This window comes from Corvus brachyrhynchos, unplaced genomic scaffold (genome assembly GCF_000691975.1).
Source record: "Corvus brachyrhynchos isolate BGI_N302 unplaced genomic scaffold, ASM69197v1 scaffold142, whole genome shotgun sequence".
Lineage (NCBI taxonomy): Eukaryota > Metazoa > Chordata > Aves > Passeriformes > Corvidae > Corvus > Corvus brachyrhynchos.
The window spans coordinates 8231999-8241093 of NW_008237226.1; the positions used below are offsets into that span (position 1 = coordinate 8231999).

General features: G+C 39.1%; 1 protein-coding gene across 1 annotated transcript in view; it reads left to right on the forward strand.

Moving 5' to 3' along the window:
• SCIN (scinderin) overlaps nucleotides 1-8177 on the forward strand; it is a 46335-nt gene extending 38158 nt beyond the window's left edge. The window contains exons 11-16 of the mRNA XM_017729182.1: nucleotides 537-707; nucleotides 1201-1378; nucleotides 2310-2431; nucleotides 4129-4206; nucleotides 5483-5543; nucleotides 6491-8177. Of these exons, the coding sequence (XP_017584671.1) occupies nucleotides 537-707; nucleotides 1201-1378; nucleotides 2310-2431; nucleotides 4129-4206; nucleotides 5483-5543; nucleotides 6491-6624 (744 nt within the window). The 3' untranslated portion in view covers nucleotides 6625-8177. The remainder of the gene's footprint in view (nucleotides 1-536; nucleotides 708-1200; nucleotides 1379-2309; nucleotides 2432-4128; nucleotides 4207-5482; nucleotides 5544-6490) is intronic.
• Nucleotides 8178-9095: the final 918 nt, after the last annotated feature.

Here is a 9095-nt window from a genome sequence, read left to right on the forward strand (position 1 = left end):
TTCATGGCACAACATCTTTTACATCTGTAATGGAAGTTTATTTTCATCATCCACGTTATCTTCTGGATGAGAAATTTATGCTGCTCTTTTTCATCCTCTTGCAGATAAAATACATACAGAAGTAATGAATAAAATGAACAAACTTTCTCTTCTGCTTAAATACAGGGCACTTAAACTTCCAAGATAGTTTTTCAGGAGAATTAAGTAATTCTATAAAACACTATAAAATGACAGTTCTTTTGAAAATGAGTGACGTTCTTATTACAGTAGATAGCAGCCATTTTAATCAGCTAAATATTTTGTTAGAATTTTGAATCTCGTCTTTGTGTCAGCGTGATTGACAAAAAAAATCTCACAAATGCTCTAACTCTGTATGTCTGTAACTATATTTTTAGATCTCCTCAGCTTGCTATTTCTCATTTTTGCTAACATACTTAGCATTGTTGGCTAAGATCCCCTAAGCTATTCAGCAAAGACCAAAAATAACCACTTGTGTCCTTTTATTTCTTTTACTGCATTTCTCTACATACGTACAGATCCGAGTCAGTCAAGGCAAAGAGCCTGCACATTTACTGAGCTTGTTCAAAAACAAACCACTTGTTGTCTACAAGGATGGGACATCCAAGAAGGAAGGTCAGAAACCTGCTCCACCAACACGACTCTTCCAAATCCGCAGGAACCTAGCAGCCATTACTAGGATTGCAGAGGTAAGGTCACCTGCTAAGTAAACCAGCCATTCCTAGTGGGAAATGATACAGCTGCCGTGAGCTCCTCTAACTAATCTTGTTGGGGAGTCACATCTGTTCGGAACACAGAACTCCAAATCCAATCCACTGCTCTAGTTGACAAACCCACCCAATAAACCAAAGAGAATATGCTGTAGCTGGCTGGAACCAGTCTACATCGTTCAGAGGAACTGTAAGAATACACACAGTGAACAGTCAGTTGACAAAGAATAGACAAGAAGTCAGCAACCCCTATGAGATGGTCTTTCCTACTGCAAACAGTCCCAAGTTTTGCCCTGCAAGTCAGTTCCCTGACTTAAGTTCTTCTCTAATTTGTATCAGTATAAAACTAGGGAAGAACTGAAGACCAAAAGCATAGCAGATTAACACGTCTACACATTTTATATAAACATGCAAAATAGTAATTACATTATTTGAAAATTTGAAGAATAAAACAATCTCTTTTTTAATCTAGGTTGATGTTGACGCAATGTCACTAAACTCTAATGATGTCTTTGTTCTGAAACTGCCAAACAACTCTGGCTACACCTGGGTAGGAAAAGGAGCAAGCAAAGAAGAGGAACAAGGAGCTCAATACATTGCCAATGTTCTCAAATGCCAAACTGCTAAGATTAATGAAGGCCAGGAACCAGGTTCGTATGAGGCCACGTAGCTGCTAATAGACAGCTGAGAATACAGAGCACTGCAGGGAGACAGTAGGTTTAGATTAGATGTTAGGAAAAAATTCTTTACAGTGAGGGTAGTGAGGCACTGGAACAGATTGCCCAGAGAAGTGGTAGATGCCTCATCCTGGAAGTGTTTAATGCTGGGTTGGATGGAGCTCTGAGCAGCCTGGTGTACTGAAAGGTGTCCCTGCCCATGGCAGGGGCATTGGAACTAGATGATCTTTAAAGTCCCTTCCAACCCAGGCCATTCTAAAATCTATGATTTTTCTAGTGATGCCTTTTCCTGGTCTTAAAATCAAGAGTCAAACACGGTTAGAAGGGGAAAAGGGATTTTACTTTGGTATTTATTTTAAGGATCCTTAGGTGCACACTTCCTGGTCATATGCATTGAGATGCACCCCGCCGAGTATACCTGCAAAAGATCAGGTATAATATTATAGGTTTTACTAATTAGCATATCTATCAAAGATTCCCCAATGAGAGGCTCAAGTGAGCCCCCCCTCCCCAAGGAACCTTCCCCTGGATGGTTCTATCTTGGTTTACAGAATGTGTTCTGGAGAGGACCTTGGGGGCTGGGACACACTGCTCCCGAGCTACGGAGCTTCTAAAATGTTTAATCTCTTAGCTTGACAAACAAGTCCAAGAATGTAGGCAAAAAGCACTAAGAATACAGAAGTTATAAAAAGGTGTAAAAGGGGTATAAAAGAAAAGGGCAAAAAATCTTCATGGCATCACTAGGTATGCGACTGATATCGGTATTTTGACAAACTGCAGGAAGTACTGTAAGAAAATGCATTCATCTTTGAGATTGTTTGGGAATTTCTGGAACACTATCTAACAAGCTAAAACATCAAATGTTAAATCAGCTGGTGAATAAATTATATATTCTGTATTTTAGAGGAATTCTGGAAAGCACTTGGAGGTAAAAAAAAATACCAGACTTCAGCACAACTCTTGACAAAGGCTGAAGATCATCCCCCTCGCTTGTATGGTTGTTCTAATAAGACTGGCAGATTTATTGTGAGTATATGATAGGTACTTTCCTCTCTGTTTAATTATATAGTTTCTGGTGTATTTTGCCTTGGAAATAAGTGGTCATTAAATGAATTTGGGGAACTGGCTTAGTTAGCCAGGCTTGGCAAGAGCTAGAGAGTGGACATTTGGTGCTTTAAACTGTCAAAATGCAATGAATGAACAGAATAATTAATACAGCAGAAGTTTGCATGCAGAGCCTGCTCCAGCCTGGAAATAGAGGCTTGCAGATGCAAAAAGATAAGGTATTTTCCCAGTCAAAAGCAATTTAATTCTTGCAGAGCATCACCAGATTGCTATCAATTTGCTGAGGAAGTGCAGCTCAGTGCCTTGCCCCTTATGCATTTGACAGTGGTGGCAAGGAAAATAAATGCTGCTTGCCAAAAATCTCTAGCAGTCTGAAATTTTCCATAGAGATTTAAGATGTGTAATTATGCCTTTAAGGTATTGGCCTGTGCTCAAGGAGCTAGGAAGACCTACTTCCGTGGCAGAAACACCCAGAGCTATGCACTGGATATTAAGTCTGTGATTCAGGCTTAATTACTTACTGTATTCTGGGAGGGCAATGCTGTGTCACCATTTGGCAAGGACACGCTCAGTTTTAGGTAGGGGACATAGCTGGAAGTCTCCTTAAGGCACAGCCCAGTCATTTGGAGAGGGATAAAACAAATAGGATCCTTTAATAAGGACTTTAAAATCTTAGGAGAATAGCAAAGTGTATTCTAACAAGCTTCTAAAATACTCCTGGGAAATACAGTAATAGGAACCAACCTCTCTGTAGTAGTCTGCTGGGAGCTATGGACGTACTTTTTATTTTAAATTCCCTCCAAATTCTGTGAAATCCCCTCTTTCCTGTAGCATTTCTCTAGTAACTGAATCACCACCGTGAGAGGTCCCAGAAGAGGCAGGTCAGACCACTCTGACTTTATGGCCACCATAACACAGGGTGGGGAAAAGGAATGTCTTTTTCACCATCTGCTTATCGTCCCTTTAGCACTCCCACATGACCACACATAGCCAAACCCTTGACAATCCTTTAAGAGCTGGAACCATTAGCTACATTATTATCTCTCCTTCTCATACCGAATAATAATAAACTGCCTTTTTATCTGCATGTACATCCTTGGAAGAAGCAAGCAGTCTGCCTTTTCTTTGGGGACTAATCCTCAATGGCTTAGTCAACTGTAATGTCCCACTGTCAAGTGGCCAGGAAGCTTGGTTGGATGTGAGTTTCATCACTGAGCTCACCCACTGCAAATTCAAAGCAGTTTCTTTTCCTAATTAATGAATGTAAACTGCATGAATGTATCAGCTGATATCAGCTTGGTTGGTTCAAGGTGCTCTATGGAAATGTTCCTGTCTCCTTCTTCTGGCAGACCTCAGTCCCAATTAACAGTAGTCAACAATTACAGTGTAAGTCTTTGCCTCTCCTTAGGATATCTTACCAATTCTGAGAAACGGAGAGCTGATTTTATAGGACATGACATTATGTGATTTGTTTTCTTTCAGAGAAGCCTTAATGCATTCATCAAATCAGTTTAGGGCTTGATCCTGTAGGAGTGAAAAGAAGGGTTCATCAGCCTCTGCACATTATAAAAATATCTTAGGTCTTTGCAAAATTGTATATCTTGATAAATCATTGAAAACAACAAAAAAAGCCCCTCTAAACATATTATCCTTTCTAGATTGAAGAGGTCCCAGGAGAATTCACTCAGGACGATTTGGCTGAAGATGATGTCATGTTGCTGGATGCTTGGGAGCAGGTGAGCTGTGTACTTGAGCACTGCTTTTTGTGATAACAAGGATAGTTTATTCTTAATCACTTAGTTCATAAGATGGGAGGAACAATCATCTTGACAGAATGGAAACAGTTTTATTTTCTTTAAATTATACCAAAAGGAGCTATACATTTTGAGCTATATGACGTGCTAGTGTGCACACATGAGATTGAATTTCCAAGCATAATGTGAGGCCATGGCAGGCACTTCTTATTTAAACCAATGGAGGCTGCACAAGTATATAAGACCCAGCAGTGTTTTGCGTTCTTAATAGCTTTCTTGACTTTATCACAAAAATGTATTGATTTTTTTAAAAAGTTATTGCATTAAAGGTATTTAGAATCCACTAAATCCATGTAGCAGGAGCACCTACAAAAAGTCCTAGTAGAGAAAGGGGAAACCTACTAGACCCTTACAAAAATTACTCCATACTAGAAACTGAATGGAGGGTGACAGAAATAATCTCTATCGTTTCCCAGTTCACTGAAAACTGAAAATGTGGAGAGCTTTTTGAATGACAGGCAAACTCACTGCAGATTTAGGGAATGCATCTGTTTTCACAGTACATTGTCTCTGCCCCTCCTCTCCTCTTGGAGGGAAAGGGGAGAAGGCCCATGCCCTATTTGTCTTCTTCAGCCTAACCCTTAACGAACAAAAGGCTGAGGTTTTTGGAAATAAGGAGGAATGTCCATGGTCCATGTGGAAAGGAGTGATGGGAGATGGTGGGGGAAGAGCTGGATGGATAGCTGGGACATACTGACTCAAGAAGTCTTGGGACATGTAGCTGGTTTCCAAGAGAATCCCTCAGAGAAAAAAAAAAAGGGGATGTGGGGGATTGCAGATCAAGGCTCTGGGTGTTGGGTTTTTCAGTGGGCTATCTAGCAGTCACCCAGGGTAGCACAGATCACAAAGCAAAAATGTTGATGTGCACACAAAGCTCAAACCAGAGACAGTACTACTATCGGCACCTAAAGAGCAATTTCCTTGGCAAAGTATAGAAGATATCTATGGAAAAGGTAACTGGAGTTCCTTTCATCAGAATGAATAAAGGTCTGGTCTTCCAGTGTCATAGAGGGCATAACTACACTTTCTTACAAGGGAGAAAAAAAACATCAGTTGTGGTTTGTGAGAGCTCTGTATCTCTTCAGTCTTTTCATAGTGTATATTCTTTCTTCTAGTGGAATCAACTATTTCGTGCTTTACCAGCTGTACACAATATCTTTATAACACCAGGGACGTTATATCTTTTATCTGTTTGCAGGTTTTCATCTGGATTGGGAAGGATGCTAATGAAACTGAGCGTCAGGAATCCTTTAAATCAGGTAAATCAAATCAATTTGGCAGATTTCTGAGTGAAGTAGCATCAATATTACTTAACAAAGAGGAAAATATGATGTAGAAGAAATCTAGTTATGCTTACTGTGTCTAAAAGTGTTACTGAGCTTACTAGGATTTAATACAGGAGATGATTATTGTCACCTTTAAATTCACTTTAAAACCCTGTAAGTTTATGAAGGATAAAATGAATCAAGATAGCATTATTGGGCTGCAGAGATTTTTAAATAATATGTAGGAAAGCCTGATGAAAAGTAACTGCACTGAAAAGAGAAGGAATTTAAAAGGAGGTCCCTGCTAACCTCCACCCTCAATAATGTATACTGAGAAAGGATTGCCAGCAAGTCCTTTTAGTGCCACCCTTCACTAAGTTAAATTTGCAGGAGGAAATTCCAATTACAAAACAAATACAAAACAAATCAAGACAACTTAAGTGGCATGTGCCTCCTTGAAAAACCATACGTCATCCTTGGTGTGACTTCACATAGCTGAGCTATTCTGACGAAGTTTGTGCTGAAAACCCTTGCATGTATTTCCCTGGAGCAGCGAGGGTTACCTGGCTGTGTTTCTGTATTGATGTCATGTTGGGATGTCAAGGGAAACTACACTGGCTTTTACATGGATGAAATGGGAACGAAGCTCGTGCATCCTCACAGCACCAGCAAATGCTTTCTCCTGTTTAAGAGGCAAAACCCACCTGTATGGCAACGAACTGATCAGAAGAGCAATCCCTCTGTTTTAACTTCATGGAAAATTCCTTCACTGCCAGCTGGGAAAAATCAGCAATTACCTGATCATCTCATTGCCTTTGAAATAATTAAATGAATACTGTATTATAGCAGCCCTATGTTCTTTCACTATGGATTTTAATGCATTTTTTATACCAAAGGAATGAACTAATATAGTCCATGTTTTATTTCCTCTCTGTTTTTAGCCAAACGCTATATCGAAACAGATCCTTCTGGCAGAGATAAGGGAACCCCCATTGTAATTGTGAAGCAAGGGCATGAACCCCCCACATTCACAGGCTGGTTCCTGGCTTGGGACTCCAACAAATGGAAGAACTGATCTCTCCAAGGAGACTCCAGCTTCAAGCCAAAGAATGATCAGAGCCCAGCTACTTTCTAGTCTTTTTAAGCATAAGCTTATGCAACAATACGGTGCATCTGTTGTTACACTTTCCTGAGCTTTGATGTATTTCTGTGAATAACCTAGAAATTCTTAGCACTGGAAAGGATAAATAATTGTAAACTGGCCAAATGGGGTAAGTGGGCTTTCCTAGTAGTAAATACAGAAAGTGCTGCCAATCTTTAATCTTAAAAGAAAGAAAAACACTGTCTTTAATCTATTGATTCTTCAAAGAGAAGCTGTGGATCAGTTTATTTTAATGTGCTAAACTGGACCAAATTCTCTCTTCACTTAAAAATCCAAACTAATGCCACATAAATTCCTTTAGATTAAGGCCGATATAATACCGTGCAGTATTTGGCCTGATAGAGGACTATCTGTTGCAAAGAAAGCACCTGATTTAATTACTAGGCCCGCATATTGCTACACTCACTGAAAATTTCAGCTAATGTCTGATCCACAGTAGGAGTTGTGGCTCACAAGCGGCAAATAATGGATGGATATTTTGAGAAAGCTGTGCTTAACATTTTTGTTTACCTTGTTAATACATATATGTGTGGAGCTGTAGACTGAATACCGTTAGAGTATGAAATCGACAGAGGTTTTTTTGAGGGACTTTCTAGCGTATTGTAATGAATTCCTTTAGGTTTATCTCTGAACCAGCTCCAGCTCCACCAGGTCTTTTTAACTAAAGCTCTTAAACACGTTGTAGTGCACTAGTGCTTTGAAGTGGAAGCAAAAGTAACAGCTTCAAAAACACATACTCTGCCTTAACCAGATTGCTCTTAAGCCATACCTCACCTCAGTTGCCTTACTCAGCAGTACTCAGTTCTTCTTCAGCATGCAGACTGTTCACCTTGTCAGGTGCAGGATGTCTTTCTAATTTTCTGTGCAGGTCTTAGACAAATATCAAGCACATCAAAGGGAAGGAAATCCCTGGTTTCGGTAGTATTTCTGGGAATTTGGAGTGTGAATATGCACTATAGAATATGGCCTTCTCTTTTCTCTCAGGCACACTTGGGCTTTTTTTTATTCTGGTGAATTTAAGAATACATTTTCAAAGTGGTTTTTATTTGTAACTTAGCCAGAAAAGTCTGCTTAAGGGCAGTGGGAAAACTTCTTCAAATCTTTAGCACTGCTTTGATCACTTATCCAGTAATGCTTGTTTTAAACAATTTGTACAGCTGTAAATCATATCAATGGGGCTTTTTAATGACAGCATTTTAGTAGTTTTATTATTCTTATAAGTTAGGTTGGAAAGTGAAATTTTAGACATTTTTGTATTTTTTTAACATGCTTTGGATTTTGAATCAGGGTAATGCAAAAGAGTGAATTTAGTCTGAGCTTGTAATATCAATGACAAAAGAATTGTGAAGCTAAGAGATTAATCATAGAAGTTAGCTTTAAACATTTGTTTAAATGTCTGCTAATATAGCTGGGCTGTATCTGAATGTAATTTCATTTAAAATAAAGTTACAAAAACCAGTATTCTATATGCCAAGCTGATCTTCCTCTCTCTGACATATTGCAGGGCAGTGGTGTCTAGCAAGACTTCCTGAAAACCCAAGTAGGTACCTTCCTTTTTAGATGGACAATGCAGTGAGAAGTTACTTTTTCTTACTTTGGTGCCATTTTACGCAATGGAAGCTTAACTCTTCTCAGCAACTTGACAGTTACAAACCTAAGTGAAAATCTGAGAACTGGGTGCTTATTAGGTTGTTATTTTCATCCTTAAGAAAAAACACCATTGTTGTTATCCAACTCTTCGGTTTTATAACTTTTTGCTTGCAAAAATAATTGACTACAGAAATAACTACTTTATAAAATAGGAGGAAATAGATTTATGGGTTTTTTTAAAGGATACGTCTTGCTTTTCATTTGTGAGAGTAGATAAGATGTCCTTCTCCTGCTGGAAGGAGCATGAAGACCTTTTCAATGTCTCAGCCACTGAGTAGCCTGTAATTATCTGATTGTCGTCTTCAACACATACATATGATTCTTCCCGTTTTTAAATAATAACAGTTATAGTAGCTTCTGAACCAAGGATTAGACAAGATTTGCCCTTCTTGTACATAAACATCTTCCGGAACACTGAGGGCTCTGAACTGTCACAGTCTGCCAGCATATTCTCCAGCACTATGAAAGCCTCTTTTCAGTTCCCTCACATGAGACAGAGGAGCTTTTGTGGTCTCCTGGCCTGGGCTTTTGAGTTTGTAATACATTGTTCTGGCATGTTGATTACTGATGTTGAGAAGAGCATTGAGAGCTCATAAGGGAACAGTGTTCTCCACTAGGCTTTAAGCACAACAGCTGCTAGCAACATTGTTCTTGGGTTTACTTGCCAGTGAGGAAGTTTATTTTTCATACATATATGCACAGTACACACAAAGATGTATTTCTTTCTCTCAAGA